Below are 19,506 nucleotides of genomic sequence, written 5' to 3'. Positions count from 1 at the left end.
CTAGTATAATGCATCTGTGTCAGCTCGTATCTCATATCTAAGTCACTGCGTTATCTGTCTTCTGAGCCTGACATCTACCCCACGCCCCATCATTGTCTTTGCTTATTGATTACGTGCTTGATTTCCAATGTTACCAGACAAAGACCTCAGTCTGGCCATCGTTGGCGGTGGTATCGGTGGCCTCTGCCTGGCCCTATATATCACAACTCACACGAGGATCCCGGTCACTGTGTATGAGAATGCTCCGAAATTCGGCGAGATAGGAGCCGGTGTCGCCTTCGGACCAAATGCAGTACGAGCAATTACGAAGATATCGGAGCCACTGGCGGCTGCGGTTGAAGCTCGGGCGAACAGAAACATTTTCGCAGACAAGGAAAACATCTGGTTCGACTTTAGAGTCGGGATGGACAGCGCCAATGAGACCGCCAGAGCCCGTGGTGTCGTTGCCGGGACGTACCTCTGCTCTGTGGAGCATCCCCAACCAGGAAGCTGGATGGTGAATCGCTCGCATCTTGTTGATGAGATAGCCAAGCTCCTTCCAAATGGAATAGCGCAATTCAGCAAGACTTTACACGACATAGACGACCTTGGCGACGATGGTGTCGTTTTGAAGTTTGGGGATGGGACATCAGCGAGGCATAGTGCCGTCATTGGTTGCGACGGGATCAAGAGTCAAACCCGACGCATCATGCTTGGAGAAGATCATTCCGCCACCAACCCCTCTTATACTGGTAAATACTGCTATAGAGGAATGGTTCCGATGAACAAAGCTGTGGAGCTTCTAGGCGAGGAGAAGGCGAAGAACTGCCAAGCATATCTGGGGTACCATGGCCACATGCTCACCTTTCCCGTTGCTGGTGGTAGAATGATGAACGTGGTCGCCTTTCAGTCATCAAAGGAATGGCCTCACAAGACGATGGTTATTCCAGCAACCAAAGAACAGATGCTGCAGAGTTTCAGCACATGGGGTCCGGATGTACTCAACATTGTTCGACTCATGGGCCAATCAGATATTTGGGCGCTCTTCGATCTTTCGCCTATGGAGAATTACCACAAGGGCAGGATTTGTCTTCTCGGAGACGCTGCGCACGCCTCAACGCCCTTCCAAGGAGCCGGCGCGGGTATGGCCGTGGAGGATGCATATGTTCTCGGAAGGCTCCTCTACAATGTCCGACAAGCACAAGACCTGCTTGGTGTTTTCAAATCTTTCAGTCGAGCTCGAGTTGAGCGCACGCAAAAGCTCGTTGCTACAAGCCGAGAAGCTGGTTACTTGTGGCACTTTGAAGCTGAGGGGGACGACCTTGGGAAGATCAAGGAGATCATGAGAAACAGAATGAGTTGGGTTTGGGAGAAGGACCTCGATGATGACATTGCGCAGGTGACTACAGATCCCAGAGAGCAAATGTTGAAGGTTATGTAGCTTCAAATACTTGTGTTTATTGTAGTGATGATACTCATACTAGTATTTCGTGCGTTGAACATGCAGAGTGCGAATATGAACCGGCTTGATGACAATCGCACCTCGTGGGCAGATAAACAAGATATAATCTTATAAACCCGGCAAAGACAGATGATTGTACGTTTGAAAAGTACTACACGGCACTTAGCATTCTAAAATCTGAAACACGAACAAAATATTCCATATTGAATGTATAGGGACGCCAGCTTTTGTCCAATCTATGTTTTTGGGACAGCGGGACTGATGCTCATGCTCTGTTCAATGTCGTGGATGATATCGTCAATGTGCTCGATGCCAACTGAAACCCTGACCATTTCCGGCGCAACGCCAAGATCGATCTTTTCCTGTGGTAGCATAGGTTTATGTGTTGTCGACCAGGGGTGCATGGCAGTCGTTTTCGCGTCTCCATATCTGACTAGAAATCAGCAAAAGTAGCAGGTGGGAGCCAACGTCATGGCATTTGTCACTTACCCTGGGTTATTCGAGATCATCTTTAAGTTGTCAACCAGCTGCTCACCAGCATCCTCTCCGCCCTTGATGCCAAACATAAGTACCGCCCCAGCTCCACGGGGTAGATACTTCTGCGCGAGCTTATAGTGAGGGTGACTAGGAAGACCAGGATACGAAACCCACACCACATTTTCGTGTTTCTCAAGCCAGTTCGCGAGAGCAATGGTATTCTGAGCGTGTCGCTCGCAGCGCAAACTCAGAGTCTCGATCCCGAGCACGAACTGCTGGCTGTTGAAAGGAGAAAGACAGGAGCCAACGTCTCGGAGGATCTGCCCTCGAATACGCATGATAAAGGCCTCTCTCCCAAATCGCTCTGAAAAGTTCAACCCATGGAAGCCAGGGCATGGTTTGTTGAACTGTGGGAACCGAGTTGAAGATCTCCAATCAAAGTTGCCAGAATCGACGATGATACCGCCGGTTGCACTCCCGTGACCGCCGATCCACTTGCTCATGCTCTCAACGACGATGTCTGCTCCGTGCTTTATGGGCTGGCAAAAGTATGCGCACCCGACGGTGTTCTCGACGACAAGAGGCACTCCCTTTTCATTGGCAACTTGCGCAATGGCTTCGATGTCCGGAACATTGAAGTTGGGGTGTCCAATAGTTTCAATATAGACGGCTTTGGTGCGCTCATCGATCGCTGCTCGGACTGCTTCCACAGATTCTTCTACAACGCGGCATGTTACGCCGAGCTCTGGTAGCAGAAAGGAGAATTGATTGTATGCGCCGTGATAGTAATGCTTCGTCGCTACGATGTTCTCACCGTGCCCAGCCAAAGCAACCATAGTCATGAACACAGCTGCCTGGCCTGACGAAACGGCAACGGCCGCAACACCACCTTCGAGGGCTGCGACACGACGTTCAACCACAGCTGTAGTTGGATTTCCCGTGCGGGTTGCTATTTCGCCCTCTTCCTCAAGGTTGAATAGCCGGGCAGCATGGGCTGAGCTGTGGAAGTTGAAGACGTAGGTTGAGTAAATCGGGACCCCGCGTGCAAGCGTTGCAGAGTCAGGAGTTTGCCCTGCATGGACTTGTAGAGTCTCAAACTTGGGAACATGTTTAGATCCATTCTGAGCGGCTTGAATCACTCGCACAACCTTTTCTTGGTCTTGTTGAATGGCCCCCATTTTCGAGTCTGGCGAAAACTTCCCTCGGCCTAGGAATAGATGTAGTGAACAACAGCAGGGGGTGATGTCAATGAGGAGGCGATGGAGTGCTTTTCCAAAATGTGCTTTCAGAAGATTGTCACAAGTCCAAGAAATTAACTCCGATCTGGGTTTCTTTGAATCAGTTGCAGTTCAGTTGGTCCATGTCGTTGGAGCAATGGGTCTAGTAAGACGGCGAAGGTGGGTAAGAGGCGTTATGTCGGGCATCTCGGGCCTTCGGCTGGCGACCCCGAGTTGGAAGGATGGTTCGCTGGAATTCGGGTGCCGCGGCATTCCATGTTTGCAATCATTCATGATGCTCCCAATGGTTTTCCCTCGTGCCAAGATACCAAACGCCTTCAGTCCATTGTTCGAGATTTCCTATATTTCAGTCTGAAGCTGCAGCCACTGGTCAGCTTATCTCAGAAAGGAGCATCAACGCATCGTACTCTTTGCTTTATTCACACTAACTTTACACAAATCTATAAAAATGACTGCCGGAAAGAAATTGAAAGTCATCATTGTTGGCGCCGGCTTCGGCGGGCTTGGAGCCGCAATCGAATGTGCACACCGTGGCATGGACGTCACGGTGTTGGAGAAATATCCCGACTCCAATAGCCAAGGTGGTAAGCATTACAAAATAGCCCCTCTTTTTGTTTGCCAGACTTTTGGTCGCAATGATCTACGAAACTCACTGTGGTGCTCCTTGGCAGATATTCTTGACTTCTTCCCCAATGCTGGCCGTATCATCAATCGATGGGGTGGGGGCAAGGTTGGCCAGCAGATTCACGACACAGGTTGTAGTCAAATCCGCACCATGGAGCTGTACAAGTACGACAGCAAGTTCATCGTTGATGTTCCGTGGGCGAGGGATGGAAAAGAACACAACATCACTTATGCAGGCCACCGAGGCAAGATTCACTCGATCTTCCTCGCTTATGCGCAGACCTGTGTCCAGGACATTAGGATCGGCGTCTCAGTCACGGATTACCTTGAAGAAGAAGGCCAAGCAGGTGTAAAGCTCAGCACTGGCGAGACTATCTGGGCCGACTGTGTCATCGCCGCAGACGGCCCACGATCCATCGCTCGAGCGCAGGTTCTGCGTCTTGACGACAAAAAGATTGACGACACTACGAGCGGCTGGTCTGTGTTCAGAAGCTTCTTCAAGACTGACGAAACGATGAGAAATCATCCCGGAATCAAGGATCTTTTCCACGAGGATAGAGATACTGTTCGATTTTGGATGTATGACAACTTGAGCCTAATGGCCTTTGTTTGGAACCAAGCTCAAGACATTGCTTGGGTTTTGGTTCATCCGGTGAGCGCTTCAGCGTCTACCCAAGATAATTTTGATAACTTACTTACTGACTCACATTGATAGGACGACAAAGAATCATCTGAGTCTTGGTCCAATATCGCCGAGAGAGGACATGTAGCAAAGTGGATGAGTTTCTTCCCAGGGAGAGATGCACAAGCCCTCCTCGACGTTACACCTTCGAACAAGACCATTGATTTCAAGCTGGTCTATCGGCCAACCATAGACACTTGGGTTAGCAAAGGTGGCCGCACGATTCTCATCGGAGATGCTGCTCATGCCAACCTTCCTACTGCTGGACAAGGCGCTTCTCAAGCTCTCGAAGACGCCGTGACGGTTGCTGAGTGTTTACAGTCTTCTAACGGAGACGTCAAATTAGCACTTGAAGCCGCACAACGGATCCGGTACCATCGGTCCAATGCAGTGCACAAGAGCGGACAACAGAATAGAGACGCATTCTACAAGATTCCCTGGGATGACATCGAGGCGGCCCCGGAAGAGTGGGCCAAGAAACGGTTCCCCAAGCTGAAGCCCTGGGACCCTTTGGAGTTTGCCAAAGAGCAGTTTCCCAAGGTCGCTAAGGACATCAAAAACGGCGTCACGGGACATCTTAACGATGTGGCTGTGCCTCCGCCCCCGGGTGGGTACTGGTGATTGGACTTTTGATGAGGCTTGCACACTCAAGACTGCTTTGAGTTGTTATGTGACCAACTTATTAGAGTATATAGCATTGGCATGCGTACTAGATGCATGATTTAGAAATATTGGAAGATTGATTCGATGTGTCAGTTTTGGAACGAGTAGTTACGTTCGAAAAATACATGTCATTCGCTGTGTTTAAGAATGAACGGCCAAGGTTACTCTCATAAGGACTTTCCAGTTCTGCCATGCGAATTGACTGAAAGGACTAGTAAAATGCACATACGCGAAGGAGTGTGGTAAGTAGACAATGAAACCATGAGCGTATGGAAAGGACTATAGGCGGATCTTGGCTTCTTGGCCTGGCATGAGTTCTCAGAGATTTACGTTGCAGTGAGTCTATCGCGATGTCATGTTGCTTGCAATATTACTCCATACACGAATATCGAGATGTTGTGGTTGGGTGCAGGGACTCCGTACACTCCCTGCAAATTACATCTGCCGAATTTTCAGCGCCCAGCTGAACTGGAAATGCTTTCTCGGCTGGCATTCCGTCTCTACCATGCCACGTACCATGCGAATCAGAACTCTCAAACTGATTCCTGCCTGCGTCGGCAAACCATCATACTTGGGCTCTGGAACCTGAAAGCCGATCGAGACACTGCTGGCGTGTACGGATAGCGCAGTCGTAACGCCGGAGACGGAAACCTAGTGGCGGATGCACATCTGTACGGGAATTCGTGACACGTACTGTACAATTGAGGGCCCTTGGGAATTCCCATTATGCGATCATAAAGGGGAGAAGGGGGGAACTACAATGTTAGCCTGAGGCATTCGGCCGAAGCTAGCGCCTAAAGCTCGGCACTCTCGGGAAATACGCCGCTCAGCTATGAGCATGCCGCACAACTCAGCACGCACACAGCCAGACAGCGCGCTGTCTCTGAATCTACGGCGTTTGGTTCAGGTGCACCCCTATCACCGGACACTCGTGGGTTCGTTGATCTAACCCGGAATGTCTTATCTATCGCTTCATGGTGTGTAGCAAGAGAGTGTGTGGTGTCTCTGACGCGTACCTTGAAAAAAGAGAAAAATGCGCAGGTGGCCGGCTCAGCGCTCAGATCAACGTCAAGAAGAAATTTTTGAGTTGTCTGCGAATGAGTTGACAACTGCTACATTGACTTTAGATTCTCCAAATCACCACAACCAACACTTGGGTACACCAGACTGCCAATCTACGGTGACAGTTGAGCCTCAAACTCAGACTCCCACTGTATCACCAGCAGAAAATAGTTCTCTGCATCCTGAACCGTTCGCCATCATGGCTTTGTTGACCCCCGGGCCTATCATCTCACACGTGCTCATGGTCCTCGTGGCCATGTTGAACATCTGCATTCTTTCTTACGATGCTGGGATGATCAACAACTTGAACTCGGTTAAGCCTTATCAAGATTGTGCGATTATCTGCCCGACTCGGTTTCTATAGCTAACAGCTTCCAATAGACTTCAAGTTGAATAGCGATATGATTGGACTGAATGTTGCCATCATTAGTGCCGGTTCGATCTTCGGCGCACCGATAGTGGGTCCCGTCGTTGATCGTTGGGGACGAAAGACCGGCCTCGCTGTTGGCTCCATCTGTATCATTCTCGGAGTTGTACTTCAAGCTTCGGCCTCGAAGGGTGAGACTTCCCACGTTAACGTTTTGCAAGTACAACCACTCATCAGCAACGCAGTTCCACAGCTCATCGTCGGCCGCTTCATTATCGGATTTGCCTCCCTCATCAATGGTTCCATCGCTCCCATGTGGGTTATGGAGGTGGCGGCGCCGAAGTATAGCTCAATTCTTTCAAGTACCGTCTTGACATCCGTACCTTTCACGTCATTCTTGGTCAGTTGCATTGTCCTGGGTATCTATGACAAGCAGTCCGACTGGGCATGGAGAGGGCTTATGCTTGTGAGTGTCTATTCCCTACAGACAAAATCAAGGCTCTATCTAATGTCTCTTAATCAGGGAGAAGCGGTGCCTTCTATCATATCCCTATCTCTCTTGCCATTCGTCGACGAAAGCCCACGCTGGCTGTTTTCCAAAGGCCGCCATGACGAGGTAACAATGTAAAACATACTCCTGGCTTAGGATCATTCGACTGAAAATTTCCTAAGGCGATAGGGGTGCTCGCTCGATTACATGCGAACGGTAACCGCGAAGATGCTCTAGTGCTTTCAGAGACACAAGAAATCATCTCGGCACTGAACCACGAGAAGGAGAGCAATGGAGGGTGGAAAGATCTCATTGCGCCATGTGAGCCAGCTTCAGCCAACATGAGTCGTCGAGTTGATAACTAACTGATGGGGAATTATAACAGCTCCAAACTTGAAACGGTTCACAATCGCTGTATTAACGAATATCTTCTATCAAATTTTGGGCGGAAATATGATCTTGTATGTTGAAAGGACACACTCACGTGCTGAATGTTCTAGCGCTAACGGAAATCTTCTAGATATTTCTCTTCCTTCCTGATTGGGAAACTAGGAGTTTCCGAGAGGAAGTCTGTAATCCAAATCAACATTGGTTTGCTGCTGTGGAAGGCTTTTTGTAGTGTGGGCGGTGTTCTTCTTATCGACAAGATAGGAGCTCGCAAACCGTTGAGTAGATGCCCCTCGATATGGGTTTTCCGTTGGATTGATCTGACCTCCTTGTCTTTCTACTTAGTTACCGGAACTTCCGCCACAGTTGTACTGTTTGGAATTCTGGCCGGTCTGTCTTATCTGACCGAGGTCCATCCCGAGACAAATGCGTATGCTATCGGTGCGATTGTCGTTGTTGCACTGTTCCTACTTGCAGTTGCGGCAAGCTGGTACGTGAATGAACACTCGATTCCCTCAACTTTACTAAAATTCGTGCAGGAGCATCTTGGCCTACACTTACCCTCCTGAGGTGCTACGATACTCTCAGCGCGCTAAAGGAGTTGTAGTTGCTCAAGCAATCGGGTATGCATTCAGCTTCCTCAACCTTTACACCACTCCTCTCGCCATCGAAAGGATCTCTTGGAGATACTATGCCATCAACGGTGGTTGGAATCTTGGAATACTGTTTGTGGTTACTTGGCTGTTTGTCGAAACCAAGGGCAGGACCTTGGAGGAGATGGATGAAATCTTTGATGGGGTTGTCTACTCGAACAATGTCATCATTGATGGCCAAAATTCAAAGAGTGATTTGGGAAAGGACGTCGGTGATAGTAGCAGTGTGGCCAAGAGGAAGCTTAGCAAGGCCAGCACCCGGGAGTAAAGAAGACAAACTACCCTAACGGAAAAGTCTCAGCTGCGAATATGTACCAGGCATTGAATGAGACAAGTTGACGTCTCTCTGGATAATTGAAATCACAATGTCCCCAGCGCGCAACGCAACTCTCTGATTCCTCATCATTGTATTTTGACCGTGCGTTGCTGGACGACGACTTCATTCACCAACCTCGACATGACAACCCGCCGCGACGCCACCACGGTGTAGGATTCGGACAAACTAGCGCAACCCGCGGGCCTGAGAGGGCACCGAGAGAAACATATCATTTCACTGAGTGGATGCTGTGAGATCTAGCGCTGACGATGGCCAACATTTGAGTCCATCTGTGCCGCGGTTCCGCGCTCAGGCACGGAGCTGAAATCTCGTGGCCGGCGCCAAAATGCGCCACTTCAGGAAGCCATGGGAAGCCACAACGGCGATCGTAAAGGAAAAGAAGAAAGTCAAGCACTGGTGATCCAACGGTAAAACTCTATTCCCCCTTTCAGGACTGTCTAAAAAGATGAAGCGCCGATCCATCGCTAGCCGCTCGTGACGGCGCTAGAACATCGCAATTCAAAGCACGCGAGCTTGGGGTCGAAGGCGCTCCACGTCGAAAGCTTCTTTGAGGTGGAAGGAAACTAAACTTCATCGAGCAATGACGGTTGCTACGTCCAAGCTATAGTCCGGGATCATCACGTAGTTAGCCTTCCAGCAGAGCCAACTCGACGTATATGAAGGCCTCTTTTTCATTTCTGTGCCAAGAAGGTTTTGCTCATATGCTCATTGTCGCGTACTCCAGGTCTTCAACGTCATCAAGCCCCTCGTCTCAACCATTACCTCATATAACATCAATCGTCATTCGTTAAAGCACTTAATTGCAATACAACCGCCATCATGAAGATTGCTACTATCACCGGCGCCCTCACCTTCGCCCTCTCTGTCGTCGCCGCACCCAGCGCCATCACTTCCATCAGCAAACGTGGCGGCAAGGCCAGCTGCCCCGTCAACGCTGCCCAGCCTGATGGCAGCCTCGGCAAATCCTACGTTTCGACCAGTCTTCTAGTCCCTATCTCCAAGAACCTGCCCAACTATGCCTTCCCGGCGACGCAATGGGCACAGGTGACGCCCAAGGACATTTGTACCGTCTTCAACCTCGATTTACCCGTCGCCCAGACCCAGGGCAAGGTCTGCAACCTCGTCTTCGACTTCCCTTCTTGGGAGCAGGCGCCTGGAAAGTTCGTTTTCCTTGGCCAAGGTACCTTCAAGTTCACCGGGTATGCCATTGGCGTCGGAGCCGTTGCTGGGCAGACCACATATAACAAGCAGCCTGCCCCCGGCCCTAGCCCGCCTAACCCTCCGCCCACGATGACACCAGGTCATAGCTATGTGAGTACCGAACGTCAACAGAATTGGACTTAGGTCATCGTCCGTAGAGATTGCTGATAGTAGTGCCTGCAGATTGTCAACAGTGCCCCGTGCGGCATTCCAGCTGAGGTACCGGGAAGTGTGACCGTATCAGGAAGTCTTTGCTCGCCGGACACCACTTTTATGTTCCAGCAGAGCAAAGATGGTTGCCCAGTGGGCTTCTTCGTTGTCTTGACAGATGCGTAAGTGAGGGGATCGTGGCTCGATGTCCTCGACATACCTCACTGTAAGAATACGAGTACTAGGACTCAGATGTGCCTATGAACTCTCAAGGGGTTACACAGGAGGAGTCTGGCCGCGATATCCAGTCCGATCATATATTCAAAGTAATCCATTGTTAGCGCACTTGTCTATTTATATTATCATGTCGCTTTATGTCCCAATCAATTCTTTTTCATCAGCACATGCTGTCTCTTACCACTCTTTCGGGACATATGCTGGAGTATTGTCCTCGTCCTCAGGGGTCTTCAACCCCAGTCCCTCCAACACCCGATTCTGCAGCGGTAGCAACACCAAAACAGCCCGGTTGAACCTCCATCCAATGACAGGGACCATCGCACCAATCATTGCATCTAAGATAAAGTGATTCGCCGTTGCGACGATCGTGAAGAGCATAGCCATCGGCCACAGAGGTGCAATAAGACGAAGGGGACGGTGAGGCGAGAACCGGCAGATACTCCAGGCGAGGAAAAGAGCGGTACCGCAGTGAAGACTCGGCATCGCGGCGATCGTCAGCTGGAACTTGTTGTGCGTCCACGCGTTGCCTCCTCCCTTGGCTCCGTGGAGCACATCTTCGAATCCGTACTCGGCGGGGAGCATGCGCGGCGGCATGCAACGGTAGGTCGTGACGATGACGAAGGCGATGGCGTTATCCATGGCAATAGTTCGTCGGATTCTCTGGAACGTGCTCGGCGGAAGAAAAGTATAGCAGTATATAATGAAGATGATGCCTAGGCTGATGTGAAAATAGTAGATCTTGGCCAGGTAGGACATCAACCAGGGCATGTTGGTGAGGACATATTTCTGCACGCCAAGTTCGACGTCAATGCCAAAAAAGTGCTCGAACTTGAGGATGGAAATCGCATGGTCGCGGGCTCTCGCAAATACTGCTTCATTACCGGCAATCATGCGTGCCGAGAAGGCACGAAGCAGTTGGTATATCCTAGAGGCGAACAAGCAAGTCAGCCTCGGTCCCCAAAAGGCAACATGGAGTATCGATGCAGAACAGATCATCTCATACCAATATGTCGCATTCCAATACCAGATTTCAGCAAGGAAAGGGAAGGTGTTGTAAAATCGAACGAGAAGTTTGCTGTTGATGCGGGATACCTCGCCAGACTCCGCGCGCATCCCCGGCTTGAGGAGCGGAGAGGTGGGGCGGGAGGAGGAATCCTCCGACCCACGCTCACACGAGTCTACGTCATCGTCGCGATCCAGTCGGCGGCGATTGATGAGAGTGCCTATGGTGAAGGCAAAGACGATGACTAGAAGAGCAAAAGGTGTTAGGCGAGGAATGGACTTATGAAGGTAAAGGGACACCGTCTCAGCGTAGAGAGAAGCCCTGAGCCAGTGGGGCGAGATGGACTTACAAGCTGGTTCAACCACATTTCTCAAAGCGCCAAGTGACGAAGCCATAATAGGCTAAACAGAGATAACTGAAATCTTGTTGGGTATTGAGTAAGTGAAAGATGTAGTAGGACAGGGCTGTCCCGACGAGAAAGCAGAATGAGTGAACAACTTTAGCTCCCCCAAAACAGAGAAGAAAGGAGTGAGTGACGAGAAGATATTACAATGAAAAGGCCAAATCCACCAGAAATCCTTTCACATGGAGAAATAGAAGAGAGGGAAGACAAGACTAATAAGCATCCTAGGCACAATGCTCCAGAGCCCGCTTCACCGGGACAAACCCACAACGGGCGGAAGGTGTACCAAGTCCAACCGCAGCATTCTGTGGCCAAGCATTGTTGTCAGATCGGCGCCCCAGGCATTGGGAATTCCGCCCAGCCTTGAAAGTTGAGCAGGAGTAGGACCACACGTGTGGGTGTCACCGCACGGAGCCATCTGATAGGAGAGTTGGGGGCGTCGAACGTCGAAAGAGGGAGGGCGGAGCGGGACTGGAGACACGACGACCTGACGTCCCACACCCCATCCCATATGTCCACCATCCATCCATGATCCATTACGGTATCACCCCAGCCAAGCACAGAGCAAGAGAATGGCTCGGCGCAGGAAGGAGGGCACGCGACCCAAGCCCTCCTTGACGCGTGTGTGATTGCGCCCGGCAACGTACAGCAGAACGTAAGCCCAAAAGCCCAGTTTTCATTAGAGCCTCCTTGCTCGTAGTCGCCCGGTCTCCACGCTGAATCACAATAGTCCAGCCATGAACTGACGGTGGGTAGAACGTCGAAAAAGGGATGTGGGAGTTCCTTTTCTGGTGGATCATCCAATCATTTCGAGTCGGACTCTACCCACTCGCGTGCACATAAGGAAACTTAGGAGTCGCGAATGACGGGGTTCACCTCCCGTGGTTTTTCTCGGCAGCCGGAACAACCGGAATCAGCGTCAGGGGTAAGAACTCGGGCGCCAAGTCGTCCCCGAGAAAAAGTCTTGCCATCAAATTTAGAGTATGGAAATCAACAGAGCGCCCTTCTCCTGGCTCCATCTAATTGCGGATGCTTTGCGCGGGATTGTGGACCCGGTCCTCTAGCCAAGTGTTCGAAGCTGCGTGGGACTGGTACACTTTAGGAGAGCCTTGGAACTGTCATGATCGAGACACGAACTCAATCGATATTTGGTACATCTTACCGCGGTCGAGTCATGCCTTGAATACTTGATTCAAAGCTCTTCCAAGAATAGGAGGTTCGCACGGAAGCATGCAGCTTGTCGCATGTTTTGCTGTTCCCACTGCCCACATCAACATCAGCTCAAAGACGCGTCCGAGCGTTGAAGAACAGCCAGTATAGGAGAAAAACTTCCGCTCCCGCTAACTCCCCGCTACCAACACTCAAATGAAGCAGGCTTTGCCATCATGATCTAGCTTTCGCCTCGAGCTGCCATGCCCGTCAATACTCTCTTCTGACATGGTTAGCTTGCGACTGTGCCAGGGTCGATAGACGAACAAGGCTCGCTGGGAATAAGCTGCAGGATCGGCAGCTAAGATCAGAAGCTTGATACGCAGCCACCCTTGGCGCTAGCTGGCACAGCACACCACGTTCAAGCATTTGACAAGACCAGTGCCGGGACGACTGTTGTACCGTCAAGTAGTATAGTGACGGTGAAGGAGCTGCTGATGTGAGAAACACCATGCCTGGCAAGTCTGGGCGTTTAGAAAATCACCATCTGCACGTCAATTACTGCTTTGGGACACGCATCGTGGTGACGGCTGGATGAATCTGCGAGGAAGCCTCAGGACCATAACAGCAGACCAATGCTCTAACAAGCCCCAGTAGGTCGGAGGCGAACTGCACAGACATGGCTAGACCTGTGCCCGAATAAGAACATGAACATCGGACATCGGACTGTTTAGTGTTTTGCGGGAAGATTCGATCCTCCATTGGGCCGTTGGAGGCCGTTGGAAATTTAGGACCAAAACATCGGCGTACGGAGTTCAAAGTCCCCGGCTTCGGCCGAGGCTCTTTGCCAGGAATGCCGCAGCCATGTAGAGACCCGTGGCGGACTTCGTAGCCCTTTAAAGCAATCACCACAACCTTCTGATAAAACTCTTGGCAACGGTCTGTGTCCACTTAGATCAAAGCATACCGTACTAAGCGGCCGCTGATTAGAAAATTGCGGTCAAGTTCAACGCTAACGGTGATGGCCTCCGCGACATTATGCCGCCGAGTGTGCCAAGTTTTGATTGCCTATTATACCGCCAAAAGTCCCGGATACGCCGGATCATTGTAGTCGCCGACTACTGAAATGATATTCAGAGCTCATCGGCGCTCTCCTCAATTTTCTGGCAGTCGAATCCTTCATCGCCTTCAACGTTTTTACAGAGCCATTTATCCAACACAGTATCTTGGCCGACGGGCTTTACGGAAAAGTTCTCTACCGTCAGGTTGTTGCACCCGCCCGCAGCCGCGCTGCACCGGAAGAAGCCCGAGCTAGGCACGTCGTCCATCATCGTTCCGCTAAAGTCCTTCCAGACGACGTCGGAAATCTTAAACGTCGACGTATCGCAGGACTCACCCGCGTGTCCGGAGAAGGACTCACATTGAGTGATGAAAAGTGGTTCTCCGCGGGTGCCGTCGAGCTTAATATCCTCTAGCACGATGTTACGCGCGTATCCCGTACCGCCGCCGCCGCCATTGGGCGGATACCCAATCTGGATGCCGGTCCACGTCTTGAAGTAGCAGCCCCGCAGGGTGTCGTGTAAAGTCACGTTTCGCGCCAAGAAGTTCTCGATATACTCGAATTGCCCGATGAACTGGCCGATGGATCCCATGGCTATGCCAGTGCTGCCGAAGAACTCGCTGTCGTAAATGTAGATATTGCTGGAGTTGGCCTTGAGAGCGATTGCGTCGTCGCCGTTGACAACAACCCACCGGCGGAAGGTGATGTTGTCCGAGTACATGGTGTCAGCGCCGTCCGTGTTGAGAGAGTTGTTCTCCGAAGACGAGGTGCTGTTCACATATATGTCCTCGAAGACAAGATTTTTGGAGTGCATTATGTTCATCGTCCACATTTGGCTCTGCACGAACCGGAGACCTTTGACAGTCGAGTTCGAGAAGTCTCGAAAGTTGATGTTCATCGGGCGATGAGGCATGTTGGATCCGCCGGCATTGAGGTCATACCAGACCTGGCCATTACCATCGAGCGTTCCGACTCCGTGGCCTTCCCAAACCACGCCATCACCTCCAAAGTGCCATACAGTGCTCTGGTTCTGGAAGTCCACAGGCATCGAGACCGAGAGCCAGTACGTCGTGTCATTGCTCCAGAGTAGTTTCCCACGCTGATCAATCACCACATCGTCTAGGCTGGTGGTGACCATCGGCGACTTGATGTTGTAGACCGGTCCATCAAGCACAATGATGCTCTTGGTTCGGCACTTGTCGTTGAGCGCGCTCAGCAGCGCCGGCGCGTCGTCTCCGCCGTTAGCGTCCGGCTCGAGTATGCAGAGGCTCCGACCCTCCTTCTCCGCCTTCTCCGCCCAGTCACTGGCACTCGGGGTATCTGGCTTAGATTCGGCATGAAGGGTGGCCGCCGAGAATCGAGTAGTCTCGAGCCCAAGGACTACCGGTAGCCTTGCGGCTGACGATGCGAAGACTGCCAAGCCACGCATGATGGATGCGTGCTAAGGCCTCGAAACCCAATTAAGGGATGGATGGGAGGAGTGCGAGCTTCGGTACACGCGAACAGACGCTTCTGGAAGTACAACTAGGGCTTCGTACGAACAAGAGTGGACCAAGACAAGCTGGTGAGTCTGTGGCGTCTATCAAAGCACCAGAGAGGAATGGTCCATGGGCTCCAAAGGTACAGGTATCTCTCAAATATGAAGTAGAGCTCATCGACGAGTGTTATTTCTGTGAAACCCAACATTGCATCAGATGAGTGAGCTCAGGGGGTCGCAACCACTGTCAACGAATGACATGCGCCAAGTCCAGCGGGGTAAAGCCCCGGATCGTCCCCTGTAGCGTCCATTCCCCGCATCAATTACGTCTTCTGCCCGCATGACGCCCTGGTAATCCGACCCCAACGTCCGGCATTTCAAGGCTCGTACTTGCTGATCTCTGTTATTCTGGATGTGGGAATCTTTATCCATGAGTTTTATCGTTTTTTTGATGAGGGAAAAGCAGCGGTAAGGCATGCACAGAACGGCCTGTCTGATGGTTACCTGCGGGTTGGTCTGATGATGGATGCAATGCATCACGAGTCTGGGTCAGATGTGTGAACGTTACATGCATTCATCCTGATCTTTCCAAAGCCATTTGACTCAAAGAACGTCATTCTTCGAGCAAACCATCGGAGTGCTTCATCCAAGCCATTGCCGTCGCCCTGGCCCGGCCAGCGGATGCTCGGCCCGTTCAGCTTGGCCCGATAGTCCACTTATATCCGGACGGGATAACGCAGCTAGATTCGATGTAGACGTCGGCGCTCGGAGCCGCAAGGATTCGTAGCCTTCTGTTCAAGGGTAACATCCCTGGGAATTCCACTCTACTGTTGGAGGGAGGGCCAGATAATTGGCAGTTCTTGTGTGTAAATCGGGCATTTCCAGTTTTCCAGATGAACCATGATCGCAATCGCCTCAGTCCCCGGTTGAATTGCTCTAAGTGTTGTCAAAAGGTATTCAAGGAGGTTCGTTCGCTGTAAAGCATCACTCAAGACGTTTTCATTGGCGGTGAAAATTTCTTATTAAATACCGTACAAGTGCCTTATCTGGTAACACGAGGAATCGCTTAGCGTCTTGCCTCTGATATTCTCTCTACTAGCAAATCCCAAAGGCAGCAAGATATCAAATTCTAGCCCTGCGTGACATGTGGTTGATCCCATTTCAGTTGACTCATACTTGTCCGAGGTAGACTGAAGCTGCGAGGTCCATTCAGACGTGGGAGATTGAAGCTCCTTCGTGGTGATAACTCTGCATTTTGCCTAGCTTCCTGGAGGCCGGACTCGAGGTCTGGGTGTAGAACCTTTTCATCTCCGACAGATGAGTCGTTATCCTCCATATACGACAGTGTTTCCTGCGATAAATTCGGCCGAGAGAAACGGTTGAAGACGATGAAGGTCTCCTTGTCGCCCTCAACCGCGTTCGATGGCGGAGGGACGCGAACAGACCGGCGTCGAATTGCCACGGCATCTTCCTGGACCGGTTGAACCCCCATGAATCCGTATATGACATTGAGGATAGGTATGGAAACTCCGTGGACTATAATCGAGAAGAGTACAAGCCAATACACAACGGGACCAATAGCCCGAAGCATGTCAACTACCTCGCTGTCGCCTTCGGCTTCGGCAAGTTTAGGGAAGAGATGACGCGCATGCTCGACATAGAAGGCAGCACCAACGCCAATAGGTCCAAAGTAACCCATAAACAAGGCTTCCTTCCAGTCTTTGATGGTGTTTGGCATGAGCTTGTACGTGAGAAGCACAGCGGGGATGCGGCGGAATACGAGAACAAGTGCACCGAGGGCAAAGAGCCGACCAAGGCTGATGCCGGTGATGTCGGAGCTGAAGTCGCCCCACGGAATGATGGTTCCAAGGTAGATGAAGCCGCCAAAATTGAGAAGAACGTCAATGCTGGCGTTGACTTCGTCGTGTCGCTTCTGTGCCTCCGCAAGGTACTCGCCGTCCCAGTTGAGTGCACTGCCAGCAACGAAGCAAGCTAGCAGATCATCGGTTCCGATGGCTCCTGAAGTACCCATCATGAAGAGCTATAAGTTGTCAGTCAACTTCTTTTCGCTCAATATTGGTGACTTACGCCAATCGCCGTTGGCACGAGCACGTAGCTTTCGGAATCGATCCACTTCCTGTGTCTGTTAGAGACCTCCGGAATTGTACTTAGTGACCGATCAACGTACTTTCTGACAGAGTATTTCAGAGCAAGCCTAATCAGGGTTCCCACGATGATTCCGTAGACTATACTCATGAGCACGAAGTAAAGCCAGGTCTCCAGCAGCCAATTCAGCAGAGCGACACTAACGCCTCCGCCTTGGCGGGCAACGTCACCCGCTCTAGGAAGAAGCGCGCGACCGACTGCGTGCAATGTGGAGTCATCTGCGTGCACCTCAGATCCCTCCGTGTGCCGGATAAGATACGTCGTCAGCATCAATATCGGGAACCCGAATCCGTCATTTGCGCCACTCTCAGAAGAGATGATTTCACGCAAAGAGCGCCTAACGAACTTATCGGCAAAAGGCCCCTTGGCAACTGCCTGTGACAGGACTGGATCCGTCGAGGTAACGCAGGCGGCGATGACCCCAGCACCCAGAAATGTCAACTTGGGAATAGTTGCCAGGATACAGCCTGTCGTCGCCAACCACATCAGTGTCATAATGGGTAACATCAAGATGGCCATCTCCTTCCATTTGGTCTTTTGATATTTTGCTGGGAGTTGATAGCCGGCCATGACCAGTTGAATGCCAATCATCACTCTTGTGAGCCCCTGGGACAAGCCATTCATCAGCATTTGAACACAAGACTCCACATTGCCTGAATCAAGACCGTAGTGAGGCCGCATCATAGGCACTTACAAGAGTGATATCTTGAGTCTGCCCCTCAACAGCTGACCCCCACCTCTCGCTATCGATGAACCTAGCAGCTATGGGACCCAGGCATATTCCCAAAACTATGGCCGGTACTGATCGAGAACAACATGTCAGTGAATGATCCTTGGGAGCTTGAGTATCACGCTCCGTATCTACGGCGACAACACCGCGAAGGATGTTCAAGAATGAGCTTACAGGCCTCACCCAAGTACCACACATTTTTGATCTTGACGGATATGATACCAAACAGAATGATGAACGCGCCTGTACATGGTGGAAATACCGATTAGTCATAGCCAAAACACGTAAGGTACGGGGCACGCACCAAAGACAGCGAGAACGACATTCAATTCGCTTGGATCAAAGGTAGGCATCTTGGCTATACGCTGGTGGCTTCACTCTCAATGTGCGAGTGATCTCTGTGTGACGTGCCCAGAAGGTGTGTTGTGCGTTTGCCGAGAAAGGCTGCCTTGGCCAGCAAGGGCTTTGAGGATAGGGATGATCTCTTTAGCTGATGCTCATACGATATTTGCATGAGGGTGCTTGGAAAGAAGAAAAGAAAAGAGATGCCAAAGAGTTCTCGAGAGTAAGATAAAGAAATTTAAAACGACGGTCTGATCGAACCAAAGAAAATCCCGCAAAGAATGGAGTCAGAGGGCAAAAACTTGAAATGACGATGGACAACAACGCTCGCTGGACTCCTTATGGTATGACGGTCACCCGGTAGCTCAGCGCTGCTGATGAAGAGTGGTCTGGTGAGCGGCGGAAGGGCAAGTGATTCTTCTACAGCGCCGAGAGTCCGGGTATTTAAGAGTGGTATGTCAATCAGGGGCATACTTAACTGCGGAACAAAAAGGAGCGACTTGGCTGCAGATCTTGGGCGGCCGAATTCTTTTGGAATGGCTTCTGATTAAAAACGCTTCTGATTCAGGGCCAAGTACGCTCTGTAGATCGTGGTAGGGGGTTATGGTGGCTCTCAATGCTGGGGCGTCCCAAATTCTCAAGCTGAGGACAGCAAGACCTATGTACTTCGACCGTGAGTTGTACTACGTACTGTCAGAACTTGGGTTGCAGGGAAGACGCGACGGGCCAAGCACAGCTGAATCTCTTAAATAGAAGATTTCACCTGCGGATCTGTGTTTCTGCAGGGAAGAGCGTCGGATTTCTAGGACTTTTGTCATCATCTGCTACTTGGTTGGAGGTGTCTCAAATCTAGTAGTCTTGTCGTGGAGACATCTGGCAGCTTGATTGTTTCTGGATTGACTATCCGTGGGTAACATCCACGCGTCTTTCCTCTAAGTTACATGCTGAAAGATTTAAATTTCCTACAATCATCGTCTAACACAGCTTCAGTAACGTCGTTGAGGCATGAGCCCCGTAGTGAAGTGTTAGGCTCAAGGATATATATCATGTAGATCCTGAAGGCACTGATAGATTTCTCAACTTTGGCAGCTCCAGGACGCCAACTTAGCTGTTCCAACCTGCGCATGGAGATGGGGCACGCTGGTCGGGATTGCTGAACGACTAAACA

At 51.0% G+C, this 19,506-nt stretch overlaps 8 protein-coding genes across 8 annotated transcripts; 4 read left to right on the top strand and 4 right to left on the bottom strand.

Annotated features, from left to right (window-relative positions):
* Positions 1-127: 127 nt before the first annotated feature.
* Positions 128-1,420, top strand: BDZ83DRAFT_757725 (uncharacterized protein; the record flags this gene model as incomplete). Its single annotated transcript, XM_060514933.1, has 1 exon — positions 128-1,420. One exon carries the CDS (start codon positions 128-130, stop codon positions 1,418-1,420), a length of 1,293 nt encoding a protein of 430 aa, XP_060358613.1.
* A 257-nt stretch (positions 1,421-1,677) lies between these two features.
* Positions 1,678-3,096, bottom strand: BDZ83DRAFT_591854 (Cys/Met metabolism PLP-dependent enzyme-domain-containing protein; the record flags this gene model as incomplete). Its single annotated transcript, XM_060506483.1, has 2 exons — positions 1,678-1,870; positions 1,931-3,096. 2 exons carry the CDS (start codon positions 3,094-3,096, stop codon positions 1,678-1,680), a joined length of 1,359 nt encoding a protein of 452 aa, XP_060358612.1.
* Positions 3,097-3,604: 508 nt separating this feature from the next.
* BDZ83DRAFT_767259 (uncharacterized protein) lies at positions 3,605-5,083 on the top strand (the record flags this gene model as incomplete). Its single annotated transcript, XM_060515279.1, has 3 exons — positions 3,605-3,740; positions 3,828-4,432; positions 4,496-5,083. 3 exons carry the CDS (start codon positions 3,605-3,607, stop codon positions 5,081-5,083), a joined length of 1,329 nt encoding a protein of 442 aa, XP_060358611.1.
* A 781-nt stretch (positions 5,084-5,864) lies between these two features.
* On the top strand, positions 5,865-8,625 carry BDZ83DRAFT_641242 (uncharacterized protein). The gene is made up of 9 exons (XM_060509541.1): positions 5,865-6,519; positions 6,569-6,745; positions 6,800-7,020; positions 7,078-7,170; positions 7,227-7,365; positions 7,430-7,505; positions 7,565-7,713; positions 7,777-7,921; positions 7,971-8,625. The coding sequence occupies exons 1-9, from the start codon at positions 6,159-6,161 to the stop codon at positions 8,350-8,352; spliced, it is 1,743 nt and encodes a 580-aa protein (XP_060358610.1). The 5' UTR covers positions 5,865-6,158; the 3' UTR covers positions 8,353-8,625.
* A 615-nt stretch (positions 8,626-9,240) lies between these two features.
* Positions 9,241-9,957, top strand: BDZ83DRAFT_591849 (ubiquitin 3 binding protein But2 C-terminal domain-containing protein; the record flags this gene model as incomplete). The annotated part of the gene is made up of 2 exons (XM_060506482.1): positions 9,241-9,732; positions 9,805-9,957. 2 exons carry the CDS (start codon positions 9,241-9,243, stop codon positions 9,955-9,957), a joined length of 645 nt encoding a protein of 214 aa, XP_060358609.1.
* A 228-nt stretch (positions 9,958-10,185) lies between these two features.
* BDZ83DRAFT_657247 (uncharacterized protein) lies at positions 10,186-11,406 on the bottom strand (the record flags this gene model as incomplete). The annotated part of the gene is made up of 3 exons (XM_060510949.1): positions 10,186-10,933; positions 11,012-11,255; positions 11,361-11,406. The coding sequence occupies 3 exons, from the start codon at positions 11,404-11,406 to the stop codon at positions 10,186-10,188; spliced, it is 1,038 nt and encodes a 345-aa protein (XP_060358608.1).
* A 2,096-nt stretch (positions 11,407-13,502) lies between these two features.
* Positions 13,503-15,302, bottom strand: BDZ83DRAFT_641227 (family 28 glycosyl hydrolase). The gene has a single exon (XM_060509540.1). The coding sequence runs from the start codon at positions 15,050-15,052 to the stop codon at positions 13,697-13,699; it is 1,356 nt and encodes a 451-aa protein (XP_060358607.1). The 5' UTR covers positions 15,053-15,302; the 3' UTR covers positions 13,503-13,696.
* Positions 15,303-16,229: 927 nt separating this feature from the next.
* BDZ83DRAFT_757718 (sodium/hydrogen exchanger family protein) lies at positions 16,230-18,349 on the bottom strand (the record flags this gene model as incomplete). The annotated part of the gene is made up of 6 exons (XM_060514932.1): positions 16,230-17,141; positions 17,189-17,237; positions 17,289-17,872; positions 17,961-18,067; positions 18,171-18,239; positions 18,301-18,349. The coding sequence occupies 6 exons, from the start codon at positions 18,347-18,349 to the stop codon at positions 16,230-16,232; spliced, it is 1,770 nt and encodes a 589-aa protein (XP_060358606.1).
* Between the last annotated feature and the right edge of the window lie 1,157 nt (positions 18,350-19,506).

This window comes from Colletotrichum acutatum, assembly GCF_030867785.1.
Source record: "Colletotrichum acutatum strain CBS 112980 chromosome Unknown BDZ83scaffold_180, whole genome shotgun sequence".
In the NCBI taxonomy this organism is placed as follows: domain Eukaryota; kingdom Fungi; phylum Ascomycota; class Sordariomycetes; order Glomerellales; family Glomerellaceae; genus Colletotrichum; species Colletotrichum acutatum.
The sequence above is the reverse complement of the archived record's forward strand: the minus strand, read 5'-3'. Positions and strand labels throughout refer to the sequence as shown.

Coding starts and splice junctions, on each gene's coding strand:
- BDZ83DRAFT_641227 (XM_060509540.1), bottom strand. CDS start 15,052: ATGCGTGGCTTGGCAGTCTTCGCATCGTCAGCCGCAAGGCTACCGGTA.
- BDZ83DRAFT_641242 (XM_060509541.1), top strand. CDS start 6,159: ATGCGCAGGTGGCCGGCTCAGCGCTCAGATCAACGTCAAGAAGAAATT. Junction 7,021..7,077: donor CATGGAGAGGGCTTATGCTT/GTGAGTGTCTAT, acceptor TCTCTTAATCAG/GGAGAAGCGGTGCCTTCTAT. Junction 7,714..7,776: donor AGGAGCTCGCAAACCGTTGA/GTAGATGCCCCT, acceptor CTTTCTACTTAG/TTACCGGAACTTCCGCCACA.